We start from the raw sequence: 14980 nt of genomic DNA on the forward strand, positions 1-14980 counted from the left end.
CTTACAGGTGGCTAGGCTAGCCCAGTAATGGCCGCAGCAATCAGCATCTCCATAGCAATCAGTGGTCATCTCACTGCAAAAGCAATAAAATGAGCAGGTCTTCCTGTGAGCAGCCATGACCTTTACAAGTTTTACCTCCAACTTTCTCAGGAAAGGAATATTCTGGAAATTTTTCTTTGGCTGTACAAAACAAAATATGGTTTATGTTTTTATTTAGTGCCAAGATGAAATTGGTTGAATAATTCCTTAAAAAAAAAAAAAAGGTGTCTCCATGTGGCCCATTTTGTTTCAAACCCAATACATTTCATTAATAAAATGGCATATCTGATTAAAGTAGAAGTCAAAATGTCAGAGAAAAGTTGCTCACAAAGATGATTTGATTGTGTTAATAATCAATAATTGAAGGCATGTGGGATTCTCTATAAACAGGGTTGTTCCTGCCTGAGGATTCCTAACAGGCATAAGGGGTTCTTGCCTTGCAAACTCTCTATAAGCTTGCTCCCATGGGAGTTGACACTGCTTTGGAACCCCTAAAACCCCTTTAAATTATGTGAACTATCTCCAGAATGTAGCTTGCTTTTCTTCCCCACAAAGCCCATGAGCCAGAAACAGAAGAGAACCACATGAAGAAATCTCAACATGTTTTTGTAGTTATAATGGGGTGGCCTAGTCATTATATCAAAAGAGTTCTCGTGTATATAACCACCTGATACAGTGGCAGGTGCCTGATTTCCAGGACAGGATTATGGCACTGATTCATTCAGCAACAAGGACATTGCCTAAGCCCCACCATCTGCCAGGTACTTCTAATGCGTCCATACAATCTTTCATTTCATGATGCCCACTCCCTTCCCCTTTTACCCTGAAAGGACTATGTGGGATATTTTTTAAATTTAAAATTATATTTCTGTGAATATTCCTTTAATCCTTGTTTAAAATCGTCCTCAAGATTACTGTAATTATCCTGTTGATTCATAACAGGAGATATTTAAAAAAAAAAAAAAAAAAAAAAAAAAAAAAGCACTGCCCTAGAAAATGTCCCCTTTATTCAGAGATTTTTTTTTTCTCCAAGCTGGGGTTTTATTTTTCTCAGAGGAAAATGAAATCAATAATTAAAACTGTATTGATGGCCAGGTACAGTGGCTCATGCCTGTAATCCCACCACTTTGGGAAGCTGAGGCAGTAGGACAGCTTAAGCCCAGAAGTTCAAGACCAGCCTGATCAACATAGTGTGTCCCTGCCTCTACCAAAAAAAAAAAGAAAAAAGAAAAAAAAAATAGCTGGGTGGGGTGCAGCAAGCAGTGTGCACCTCTAGTTCCAGTTAGTCAGTTGACTGAAGTGGGAGAATCATCTAAGCCCAGGAGTTTGAGGCTGCAGTGAGCTATACTGCACCACTGCACTTCAGCCCAGGTGACACAGTGAGACATCCATCTCAAAAAAAAAAAAAAAGATTGAGGAATGTATTCAGTTTTTTCAAAATACCACAACTTCGTCTTTTGTTAGTAAAGTCTTCTTTTTCAGAAGACTTTAGCCCAGTGTTCTTAGCATTGTCTGTGCCAAAGGATCCCTCTGAGAACCTGAAAAAAGGCCATGAATCCTCCCAGAAGAAAAATGTAAATACATACAAAATTGTACATATAATTTCAAGGGTTTATGGATCCCTTGAATTACCAGATTAATAATTCCGGCTCTAGCCTATCAATCATTAATGACATTTAACATTAGATAACATACACAGTTTTATAAATTGTTCTCACTTCAATGCATCTTCCCTTTTTTGATTGCATTCCCCACCATGGGGGAAATAGCAAACAGCAACCTATTACTGTGTAACTCCTAGTACTGACAATTTTTTAACGTACAGTTTAAATAAGCAGTAGGTTTTTTGTTGGTGGTGATGGCTTTTATGTTTGGATTTTTAATCTAAGCACATTTGATAGAATAATTTTCCATTCTAATCGACATAATTAAAATAAGACCATTGGGAATAGAATGCATACGGACACATGCACACAAAAAGAGTGATAAATCACTACCTCAAATCATCAACTGGAAAAAAAAAAAAACACCTTTCAACATAAAAAATGAGAAATTTGGGACTGGAATAAAATGTACCGCAAAATATTGCCTATCTACATAAAGCATAGAATAAGAAAGAAAAATTATACAAGCTTTCTTGGAAGGAATAAAAATTTCCAAAATAAAAAATAAAATGTGCCTAAAAGAATTGAGAATCACACAAGAGAAGAATTCTAAGACAAAGTTACTGGTTAACGCAGTGCCAAATTATTCAGAGAAATAAAGGAGTCTGAGGACCCAGCAAATGTCATCAGATTGGCATTTAAGATGTTATTAGAGCAGTTTCAGTAGACTAGGGAAGGCAAAATTTAGATAACAAAGGGTTAAGATATCAGCACACAGGAAGGATACAGGCAGGCTATTCTTCTGAAACCTCTGGAAGCAAAAGCAGAAAAGGGAATCTGCGAATCAAGGGGATCATGATAAAGTCAAAAGAAATCTCTGTGTGTCTGTTTTCCCTGTACTGGGCACTGAGAACACAAAGATATATGACATCCTCCACCTCCCACCCTCTAGAAGCTCATGGTCTAATGAGAAAGACAGGGGCAAACAGATAATTATAATTCATCAAAGATAGAAATGTGCACAGAGAATTACGGGGAAAACAAGGGAGGCACCCTCAATCCAGTCCAAAGGGACAAGAAGTTGCTTCCTAAAGGGTGGTGGCTGGACAAGATATTAAAGAATGAAGAGATATCAAGCCCGAGGGAAGGGGCATCCCAGTCAGACTGGTATTCACGAGCAAATGCATGGAAAAGCTGTTATGGTACAGATTAAAGTGCAAGGCTGGGAGTGACAAGGGTACTGCTGCTTCCCAGTAAATTCATGCATGAAACCATCCACTGGGAAGACACCAAGGGTGAGAGCTGTCAAGGTGGAAATGCAAGCAAGCCAAGTACCCAAGACCTTACTGAAATAAGTGACCATGGTCTGCAGGCAAGAGACATCAGCAGGGTGCCAGTGGACTGAGAGAACAGGGAGACTGAAGGTCTAGCAATCCCAGTAGTGTGAGCGGGACAGATGTGCAAGGTGAGTAACAGGGGCATTTCCCAAGGGGAAGAGTCTAAAGTCTGAGTTCCTGGAAGTGAACCAGCCAGAATGACCCTAACACTTACTGGAATGAAAGAGGCAGAGGAGCCTCAAAGCCAGCATGGGACAAAAAGGCAAGGTAGCTGGGACAATGCTAAGAGTAGAGAAGGGATGATTGTAAACCAGAGGCTGTGGATACTACCAAAGGGGGAAAGACAAACAGAAAAAACGCAGTAGAGAGCCATGAAATCTAGCCCTGACTCTACCTGCTGCGTTGGGCAAGTCACATACCTTTGCCAGGCCTCCCTTTCTGAGTCTTAACTAAAAGGTCATTTAGATTTCTAAAATTATATTGGACAGCTTTCCCATATAGAAGCAATAGCTTTAAGGCTAAGAAGCAGGTGTTCATCAATTTTGTAGAAGAACTGTCTTTATTATATTCCGTATCAGAATTCACAAATGTTACACTGGTAACGTTATTACATATAGGACTTTAAAATATACAAAGCATTTACATATTGATATAGTTTGGATATTTGTTCTCTCCAAATTTCATGTGATCCCCAGTGTTGGAGGTGGGGCTTGATGGGAAGTGTTTGGGTCATGGGGCAGATCCCTCATGAACTGCTCAATATCATTCTGAGGGGATTGGGTGAGATTTCACTCTTAGTTCCCCCAAGATTTGGTTGTTGTGACATGATGGTTCCCCTTCACCTTCTGCCTTGAGTGAAAGCTTCCTGAAGGACTTACCAGAAGCAGATGTTGGTCCCATGCTTCATATACAGCCTGTGGAACTGTAAGCCAAATAAAACTCTTTTCTTTATAAAATACCCGGCCTCTGGGATTCTTTTATAGCAATGCAAAATAGACTAAGACACATATATTTTCTAATATAATATTAACCACCATCCTGTGAGAACTCTATAATTCCTATTTTACAGATGAAGAAACTGAGATTCCACAAAACTGAAGCAATTCCAACTTTGGATTGGTACTATCTTTTTCTCCTGATGCGATTCTATTTAGTATGTTTCATTGCGACAACTCATGACTTCTCAACATTTGAATTTTTAAAATTCAGTAATTCCACAAGTAAGAAAGTGCCCATTAACTTTCCTAAAGCTACATACGTCATTCCAGACATCCAACAGGTTACCTTACCACTAAAACGAACCGAGGAGAGTGTTTAAACTTTATTAAACTTCCATAATGTGGAAACAAAGCATTATAAATGAAAGCACATTGAAACAAGTTTATATTTATACACTTGCCCATACTGTTCAGTGTAGAAAACAGTAGAAAAAATAGTCTCAGCTCAACCAATCTACTCTTGTGCAATTGCTATAAGTAGAACACTGAGTCAGACCAGTGATTTTACTTTCCTGATAATGACTCCTTTCTCTTTGGCTACCCTAGATAGTACTCCGTTCCCAGATTAATTATAATACCCAATTCATACCAACTACATACTAATGACTAATCAAGACAGCAAAGAAATTCCTTGGTCTTCAAAAAAAACCATAGACTTCCATTATTTATTAATTATCCTTTTCTTGCTTACTCAGGCATTAAAAGTTCATTTTATAAAGAAGGATATTATTCCCTTGGTGATTGCAGAAACCTCTATTTTACTTTCTAAAATACTGGTTTCTTTTCGGAAAAATAGATCTGGCTTAATTAAAGGAATTTACATGTATCTTTTCAAGTCAGACAACTTTGTAAGTTAATTCCTATAAAAGTTGAGTACAATAGATTTTATTAGGTTGGCGGTGCAAAAGTAATTGCAATTTTTAACATTAAAAGTAATTGTAAAAACCACAGTTACTTTTGCACCAACCTAATATGTTACATGATTATTGATTCTTTCTGGTATAATTCCATGACTACCTTGTACTTTGAAATCAATGGCAAAAACATATAAATCCATAATGACACAACATATTCTATAGGAAATTCTCCATTAGACTGCTTTTTATACCTAATGTCATTAAAAACCAATCAAATCAAAAGATAATCACAGAACAGTTAATGTGCCCAAGGCATTGTACTATGTAACACCAGTAACATTTTACCCAGCAGAAAGAGTAAAATACCTGAGCACTACAATTTAGCATTTATATTTAAGAGTCTGTTGTATAGCATTTTGCCTCTCAAACTGAAATAGTTAATCTTCATTTAGAAATCGGAAGAAAAAGAGATAAATATTGCTTTCTGTGTGATAAAAAAAATTTACTAGAACTAGATATATAGATGACAGTTTCCTCATATGCTTGAAGAAAAAGAAAGCCACATGCCAAAATCCACATAAAATGAAACCAGATACCCATGTGAAATCAAAAATATAGATGAATACTAAATGTATGACCCGAATTGTCATCTCTGGTAAATTTCATTCTCTGTCGCTGCTGGTTCATCAGTCTCACTTGGCTGTTAACTACACAGAAGATTTCAGAAATATGCCAAAATTTCAATCTTGACCAAACAGAAAATGTTATGCACACAGCTCCAGCTACGAGGACCCTGTTCATCACTTGGAAACAGTGTCTACAAACATATCTAAAGGTTTTAGAAAAATTATCCCAGGAGGGAATTTGATAGAGACTCATTAAAAACAGCCTAAAAGGATTTGTGCTTTCTTTCTCAGATCTCTATTCCAATGACTTCATTCAGCTCATTCTGAATGCAATTCATTCTGAAAACTGTAAGAGGTTAACATGTCCTTTGTGGTATAATCAGGAGGATCACTTTCAAATTCTAGGTGAACTACTCACATAAATTTCCAAAGATCAAGATCACCTGACTAAATGGGGTGTGCACAGCAATCCCACTGAGCAGATCCTATGGTTCAAATGTTTTAATTCCAAAATATACATCTCACTACAATACTCACTTTTAGTTTCTTGTTTAGTTTGCAGCAATATCTGTACACCATTGCCAAGTTCAGAGGTCCAAAATCTGCATAGAAACTAAGATACAAGAGAAACAAAAAGTGTAATATTAGTAAAATATAATTTTCAGTAACATCAATGTTCATCTTTAATTTCACTAAATTTACAATCAAATTTCAATTATCCTAGGGAATAAGGGTCATTACATAACTAATCTGATCCACGGTATAATCCAAATAAGTAGTGGTTTCATCCTAATGCCCTCTAGTTACTCTAACTAGTCTCTTTATAGGGAACTAGTGGTTGGGTGCAGGGGTTCATGCCTGTAATCCCAGCACTTTAGGAGACTGAGACAGGTGGATGATCTGAGGTTGAGAGTTTGAGACCAGCCTGACCAACATGGAGAAATCCCAACTCTACTAAAAATACAAAATTTGCCAGGCATGGTGGCACGAGCCTGTAATCCCAGCTACTCGGGAGGGTGAAGTAGAATTGCTTGAACTCAGGAGGCAGAGGGTTGCAGTAAGCCAACATTGCACCATTGCACTGCAGCCTGGGCAACAAGAGCAAAACTCTGACTCAAAAAAGAAAAAAAAAAAAAATATATATATATATATATACACACACACACACACACACACACACACACACAGGCAACTAGTTGGACAGTTTTAATTTCCACCTCCTTTAATCTGCCTGCCAGACTCTTTTAGTAAACATACTGAACAGCAGGCAAGGAAAGAACCAACAGGAATAAAACAAGTACACGGCCTGTACTACTTGCTTTTATTTCTTTATTGCATATTTTAGTCATAAACTTACTTGTATACTTTGGATTCCAACTATTCCATTCAAACATAGCTCACAATTCTCAAGTATCTTAAATCCGGTGGTCATTTTTCAGTTTTTATTCTGCATGAACTTTCTGTAAGACACAGTGGCTCCTCCCCCTCTCTTCATCCCCTAACACAGGATGGAGTCATCAATCTGTAGATCTCCTCTCTGAGCCAACGTCACAAACTTAACTGACAACCCTATGTTAAAGTGATGTCTCTTCCACTTGAGAGCCAGTGACAGTCTTCTCCATCTTGGCTACCTGTTGGATCCACCATCTACAGGCCCTTCCGTCACCGGGAACTCAGAATATCTAAAACTCAACCCATCTTTCCTTCATATCAGCCCTCCGGACTGAAAAAACACTTTGCTTCTCCCAGTCACTCAGGCATTAAATCTCTCACTCACCACAGGCCAACAAATAAATATTTAATTCTGATATATCAAACCAGCTACTACTCTGACTCATCCCTTCCCTTTCTCTTGCTATTTTTCCAACAGAAGTCCAGATTTTTTTTTTTTTTTTTTTTAATTTTGAGATGGAGTCTCCCTCTGTTGCCCAGGCTGCAGTGCAGTGGTGTGATCTCGGCTCACTGCAACCTCTGCCTCCAGGTTTCAAGTGATTCCCCTGTCTCAGCCTTCCAAGTAGCTGGGACTGCAGGCACATGCCACCACATCCAGCTAATTTTTTTTAAATATTTTTAGTAGAGACAGGGTTTCACCATCTTGGCCAGGCTAATCTTGAACTCCTGACCTCATGATCCACCCACCTCAGCCTCCCAAAGTGCTAGGATTACAGATGTGAGCCACCATACCCAGCCTGTCCGATCCTTTCATCTCACATCTGTACTTTTTAACTTCTCTCTCCCCTTCCCAATCATCCTGTATCCCACAACAGACAATCTTCATAAAGTCTCAATTCTCACATATCCTCCCACTATTCAAAAATGTTTAATGGTTTCTTACTGTCTTCAGAGTAACTACTCCTTGGCCCAGCAATCAAAGACTGATACAACATTCCCCTAGCTTCCAGGCTAACCTTATCTCCTGAGAGGTCCCATAGGAAATCTTCATTCTGACAAACATCTCCATTCCTTATTCTCAAATATTCTATATGTATATGTATTCTTAATCCAAGTATCTACTCACATTGGTCTCCTTGTCTAGAGTGTCCTCCATGTCTTCCTGCTACGCTCTACCTACCGTGTTCAAAGTCCATTGCAAATACTACCTTCTCCATGAAGCCATTCCAATCATTCCCTTGGGGAACACTACTACCTTTCTCCCAGAGTTTTCAAAACTTACCATCTGAGTCATTCTTTTGGTCTACTACATATACTACCACATATTGCAAATTATTTTAAGTATCGATTCTACTTGATCAACTACAATGTAAGTCTCTCTGTCAAGGACTGTATCATATACTTAAGATTAAAAGAATGTCTTACACATAATACAAAACCAGAAACGAGTATTCATTATGAAATAGTGTGTTCATTAAAGCCTGAAGTTCAATTTAGTCTAGACCACAAATTTACTAAATACCAACATATTTCCAAACTCCATCCCCAAAAAAGACCTTTGAGTTAGTCATTTAATTTTTTTGCGGCCACCCAAATTACACTATCAGAACTATGTCATTACATTACCTAAAACCTGCCAGTAGCCACTTGCCTTAGATAAATAAAGAATACTGAACTTGTATATCTTATCCCTGTTAGGCACGTTGGTAATATTTTGGAACTTATATTACAGGTGGCACCAAATGTAGCTGCCCCTGTACCCAGGCTTCACAAGAAGAACACAGAGATGCCAAAGAAGCAAAGCTGCAGTGATTTCAAATAAAAGTTCTGGACTCATTTTCTTAAGTTCCCAGTGTGGTGTTGTGGCGTAAATGTAAACAAAATACCCACAAATCCAAAAAGAACTATACCTGTAACCCCGTTACTGGCAAGTCCAAGACAATGGTTTCTTCCTGTCTTCAGAGTAACTACTCAAAAGAACCAAAATGAAGAGTACAGGCATAACTCATCTGACTGCACGTCACTTCACCATGCTCACAGATATGGCATTGCTTTACAAATTGAAAACCTGTGCCAACCCTGCACCAAGCGAGCCTACCAGTTCCAGTTCTCCGACAGCATGTGCTCACTTCAGGTCTCTGCTTCAACATTTGGTAACTCTTACAGCATTTTAAATTTTCATTATTTTTTGTATCTGCTATGACAGTCAGTGATCTTTGACGTTACCACTGTAATTGTTTTGGGTTGCCACAAACTATACCCATATAAGATGGCAAACCTAAGTGATAAATGTCATGTAAAAATGTTCTGACCACTTCACCAACTAGCCATTTCCCCACCTCTTTCCCTCTCCTTGGGCCTCCCTATTTCCTGAGACACAACAATATTGAAATTAGGCCAATTAAAAACCCTATAATAGCGTCTCGGTGTTCAAGCACAAGGAAAAGTCACACATGGTTCGCTTTAAATCAAAAGGTAGAAATGATTAAGCTTAGTGAAGAAGGTATGTTGAAAGCCAAGACAGGCCAACTAAGCCTCTTGCTCCAAACAGCCAACGGTGAATGCAAAGAAAAAGTTATTGAAGGAAATTAATAGTGCTACCCCAGTTAACACATGAATCATAAGAAAACACAATAGCTTTATTGCTGATAAGAAAAAAGGTTTAATGATCTGGATAGAAGATGAAACCAGCCACAACTTTCCCTTAAGCCAAGGCCTCATCCAAAGTAAGGCCCTAATTCTCTTCAGTTCTATAGAGGATAAGACAGGTGAGGAAGCTGCAAAAGTATGAGGTTAGCAGAGGTTGGCTCCTAAGGTTATGGGAGGAGGGCAACATATTAAGAGTCACAGGAGTTTGGAATATGTTGATTCCAACCCTCGTGGATAACGTTGAGGGGTTTAAGATGTCAATGATAGAAGTAACTGCAAATGTGGTGGAAATGTCAAGAGAATTAAAATTAGAAGTAGGGCCTAAAGATTTAACTTAATTACTGAATTCTCATGACAAAACTTGAATGAGGAGTTGCTTCTCATTCAAGTTTATCATGCTCACACCTTTTGCTCATGAATGAGCAAAGAAACTGGTTTCTTGAAATAGAATTTACTCCTATTGAAGATGCTGTGAATATTGTTGAAATGACCACAAAAAATTTAGAATGTTACACATACTTAGTCAATAAAGCAGCAACAGGGTTTAATTCCAATTTTGAAAGCTCTACTTTAAGTAAAATGCTATCAAATAGCATCTCACGCTACAGAGAAAACTTTCATGAAAAGAAGAGTCAGTCAATCAATATGGCAAATCACACTGTCGTCTTATTTTAAGAAATTGCCACAGCCACCCCAACCTTCAGCAACCACCACTCTGATCAGAAGCCATCACATTGGGGCAAGACCCTCCACCAGCAAGATGATTACAGCTCATTGAAAGCTCAGATGATCATTAGCGTTTTTTAGCAATAAAGTATTTTTAGTTAAAGTATATACATTGCTTTCTTAGACACAATGCTATTATACACTTAACAGACCACATTATAGTACAAACATAACTTTTATATGTACTGAGAAGCCAAAAAAACTGTGTGACTTGCTTTATTGCAGTATTTACTTCATTACGGTGGTCTAGAACCAAGCCTGCAGTATCTCCATGGTATGCCTGTGTATAAATTTGCACCTACCAGCATTGATTAAGGTAACCTTTCTTCTATAGAAGATATTTTCTTATCCGTGGGTTAATAGAAACAACATTTTTGACTAATATACTTTGTTTTTTTCTACTTGAATATGAATATTGAAACTGGTAGAATTTGAAGTTAAATTTGAAACTTTTAGCTATGCTTATTGCAGCTTTTGTTTTGTTTGTTTGCTTGTTTGTTGAGACAGAATTTCAATCTTGTTGCCCAGGCCGGAGTACAATAGTGTGATTTCAGCTCACCACAACCTCTGCCTCCCAGGTTCAAGCGATTCTCCTGCCTCAGCCTCCCTAGTAGCTGGGATTACAGGCATGAGCCACCATGCCTAGCTAATTTTTTGTATTTTTAGTAGAGACAGGGTCTCTCCATGTTGATCGGGCTGGTCTAGAACTCCTGACCTTGGGTGATCCGCCCACCTCGGCTGGGACTTACAGGCATGGGCCACTGCTCTCAGCCTATTTCAGCTTTTTAAACTCAATTTGAACAAATTTTTGGAAAGCAAAAATAATTCAAGTTATCCATAAAAATCCTCAAGAAACAAATCCAGCAACACATCAGAAAGTTCATTCATCACAATCAAATAAGTAGGCTTCATTCCTGGAATGCAAGGTTGATTCAGCATATTCGAACCAATAAATGTGATGCACCACATAACAGAATTAAAAATAAAAAACATGCGATCATCTCAAAGACAGGGGAAAAGCTTTTGATAAAATCCAACATCGGTTCATGATAAAAATCCTTAACAAACTGGACATCAAAGGAACATATCTCAAAATAATAAGAGCCATCTATGACAAACCCACAACCAGTGTCACACTGAATAAATGAAAGCTGGAAGAATTCCCTTTAAGAAATGAAACAAGACTAGGATGCCCACTCTTACCACGCCTGTTCAACACAGTACTAGAAGTCCTAGCCAGAGCAAGCAATCAAAGAAAAAATAAAAGGCATATAAATAGGAATATAAGTCAAACTATCACTTTTCACTAACGATATAATTATATACCTAGAAAATCCTAATGACTCTGCCAAAAGGCTCCTGGAGCTGATAAACAACTTCAATAAGTTTTTAGGATACAAAATCGATGTACAAAAATTAGTAGCATTTCCATGCATCGATAACATTCAAGCTAAGAGCCAAATCAAAAATGTAATCCCAGTTACAACTACAAAAAAAAAAAAAAAAAAACCCTAAAATTCCTAGGAATACATCTAACTAAGATGAAAGATCTCTATAAGGAGAACTATAAACACTGCTAAAAGGAATCATAGATGACACAAATGAAAAAATATTCCATGCTCATGGATTGGAAGAATCAATATGGCTAAAATCGCCATATTGTCCGAAGCAATCTACAGATTCAACACTATTCCTTATTGTAGTACCAAGACCATTTTTCACAGAATTAGGAAAAAAAAATTTTTTTAAATTCATTTGAAACCAAAAAAAGGCCAAATAGCCAAAGCAATAAGCAGAAAGAACAAAGATGGAGGCTTCAAACTCTACTCAAAGGCTACAATAACCAAAACAGCATGGAAGATACAAAAACAGACATGCAGAACAATGAAACATTATAGAGAACCCAGAAATAAACCTGTATACCTACAGCCATCTGATCTGCAACAAAATCAACAGAAATAAGCAATGGAGAAAGGATTTCCTATTCAATAAATGGTGCTGGGATAGCTGGCTAGTCAAATGCAAAAGAATGAAACTATCACTATATACAAAACTATCCATCACTATATACAAAAATTAATTCAAGCTGGATTAAAGATGTAAATGTAAGATCTCAAACTAAATATCCCAGAAGAGGCCAGGAGCTGTGGCTCATGCTTATAAAATAGTACTTTGGGAGGCCAAAGCAGGAGGATTGTTTCAGCTCAGGAGTTTGAGACTAGCCTAGGCAACAGAGGGAGACTCTATCGCCACAAAAAAACTTTAGGCTGGGTGCAGTGGCTCACACCTGTAATCCCACCACTTTGAGAGGCTGAAGCAGGCTGTTTGCTTGACCCCAGGAGTTCGAGACCGGCCTAGGCAACATGGCAAAACCCATCTCTACCAAAAAAATACAAAACTTAGCTGGGCGTGGTAGTGCACGCCTATAGTCACAAGTACTTGGGAGTCTGAGGTGGGAGAATTGCTTGAGCCCAGGAAGTCGAGGCCGTAGTGAGTTCTGGTGGCACCACTGTGTTCCAGCCTAGGTGACAAAGTGAGACCCTGTCTCCAAAAAAAAAAAAATTTCTTTTTAATTAGTCAGATGAGGTGGCATATACTTATAGTCCTAGCTACTTGGGAGGCTGAGGCTGAAGGATCACTTGAGCCCAGAAGGTCAAGGCTGCAGTGAGCCATGATTATGCCACAGCACTCCAACTTAGGTGACAGAGCAAGACCTTGTTTCAAAAAAAAAAAAAAAGATAAGTTTAGAAGAAAACCTAGGAAAATCACTCTAAATTTGGCCTCAGGAAAGAATTTATGACTAAGTCCTCAAAAAACAAACATTGACAAGTGGGACCTAATTAAACTAAAGAGCTTCCAAACAGAAAAAGAAACTATCAACTATCAGAGTAAACACACAACATACAGAAGTGAAAAATATTCACAAACTATATATCTGACAAAGGTCTAATAACTAGAATCCATGAGGAACTTAGACAATTGAACAAGTAAAAAATAACCCCGTTAAAAAATGAGCAAAAGACATGAACAGATACACCTCAAAAGAAGAAATACAAGTACCCATCACATGAAAAAATGATCAATATCACTAATCATCAGAGAAACACAAATCAAAGCCCCAATGAGACACCATCTCACATCAGTCAGAATATTACTAAAAAGTCAGAAAACCACAGATACTGGTGAGGCTGAAGAGAAAACGGGATGCTTATACAATGCTGGTGAGAATCTAAATTAGTTCAGCCACTGCTGAAAGCAGTTTGGAGATCTCTCAAAAAACTTAGAACTACCGTTCAACCCAGTAATCCCATTACTGGGTATATATCCAAGAGAAAATAAATCATTCTACCTTTGCAGCCACACAGATGCAGCTAGAGGCTATTATCCTAAATGAAGTAATGCAGAAACAGAAAACCAAATACCACATGTTCTCATTCATAAGTGGGAACTACGCATTGTGTACTCACAGACAAAAAGATGGCAACAATAGATACTGGAGCAGGGAGGGAAGGGTAAAGTGCTGAAAAACTAACTCTCGGGAACTATACTCACTACCTGGGTGACAGGGTCATTTATACCCCGAACCTTAGCATCACACGATACGCTTGTATACAAACCTGCACATGTTTCCCTGAATCTAAAATAAAAGTTGAAATTTTTTAAAAAAAGAATTCATCAAATTCCAGTTTCATACTAACCATTACAGGCCAACTTCAATCTCAAATTCAAAGATGTACAATTTCTAATAATCAGATTGGCTTAACCACACATACTTTTGATAGCAATATGATTCACGTATGAACCTATTTCACCAAACACCAGGAAATAAAAATTGGTATACTACAATAACACAGGAAAAAGTAAATCAAATACAGACATCATCCTTAAGTTGGTCTGTACTCTCCAACGTGGTAGCCACTAGTCAAGGGTATTTAAATTTAAATTAATTAAGGTGAACAAATTAAAAATTCTTCAATTGGCCAGGTGTAGTGGCTCACGCCTGTAATCCCAGCACTTTGAGAGGCGGAGGCAGGCGGATCACCTGAGGTCAGGAATTCAAGACCAGCCTGGCAACATGGTGAAACCCCATCTCTACTAAAAATACAAAAATCAGCCTGGTGTGGTAGCAGGTGCCTATAATCCCAGCTACTTGGGAGGCTGAGGCAAGAGAATTACTTAAACCGGGGAGGCGGAGGTTGCAGTGAGCCGAGATTACGCCATTGCACCCCAGCCTTGGGGACAAGAGCAAGACTTTGTATCAAAAAAAACCCACAAAACTTCAATTATTTATTACTTCAAATGTGTTCAAAAGCCACAAAGTAGCTAATGGCCACAGAATTCAACAGTAATCTGCAATGATGGACAATACTGATCAAGATGAAAGACATACCAAAATAACTATAAAAGATAAAAGAAATTGCCAAATACCATAAACGAAGGATAGATAAAATGTTTGAAGACAATATCCTTTCCCTTCAAGGGCCCACTTATTTTCCAACAGTGAGATCAGGCCCTGGTCATTTTTATTCTGTTTTGTTCAAGAGGGTCGTATTTACAAAAAGCCAGCTGGGACTTAGAACATGAGAGAATGGAGAAATAGGTGAGGATCTAGTTCCCACCCTCCTTCACTGTCTCTCAGAAAGAGAGGTTGTTTTAAGAGCAGGCTGCTATCCAAAGATAGCAGCAATGAAGAAGTTAGGCCTCTTTTTTTGGCAACAGCCTCCGGTTAAAGGTGGAGAAAAGAACAATCAG

At 38.2% G+C, this 14980-nt stretch overlaps 1 protein-coding gene across 8 annotated transcripts in view; it reads right to left on the reverse strand.

Moving 5' to 3' along the window:
- The window catches only part of CDC14A (cell division cycle 14A), a 182824-nt gene that overhangs the window by 150396 nt on the left and 17448 nt on the right, over positions 1-14980 (reverse strand). For 4 of the 8 annotated variants that reach the window (XM_074381355.1, XM_003933257.4, XM_010343810.3 and 1 more), the window contains exon 3: positions 5999-6074. Coding sequence is in view for 6 of the 8 variants with exons in the window: in XM_003933257.4 (XP_003933306.1) it covers positions 5999-6074 (76 nt within the window). In the remaining 2 variants the exon portion in view is untranslated. Of the gene's footprint in view, positions 1-5; positions 74-135; positions 181-5998; positions 6076-14980 lie in introns of those variants that run through there. The other 4 variants (XM_074381351.1, XM_074381350.1, XM_074381349.1 and 1 more) reach the window with 2 other exon arrangements.

This window comes from Saimiri boliviensis, chromosome 11 (genome assembly GCF_048565385.1).
Source record: "Saimiri boliviensis isolate mSaiBol1 chromosome 11, mSaiBol1.pri, whole genome shotgun sequence".
In the NCBI taxonomy this organism is placed as follows: Eukaryota; Metazoa; Chordata; class Mammalia; order Primates; family Cebidae; genus Saimiri; species Saimiri boliviensis.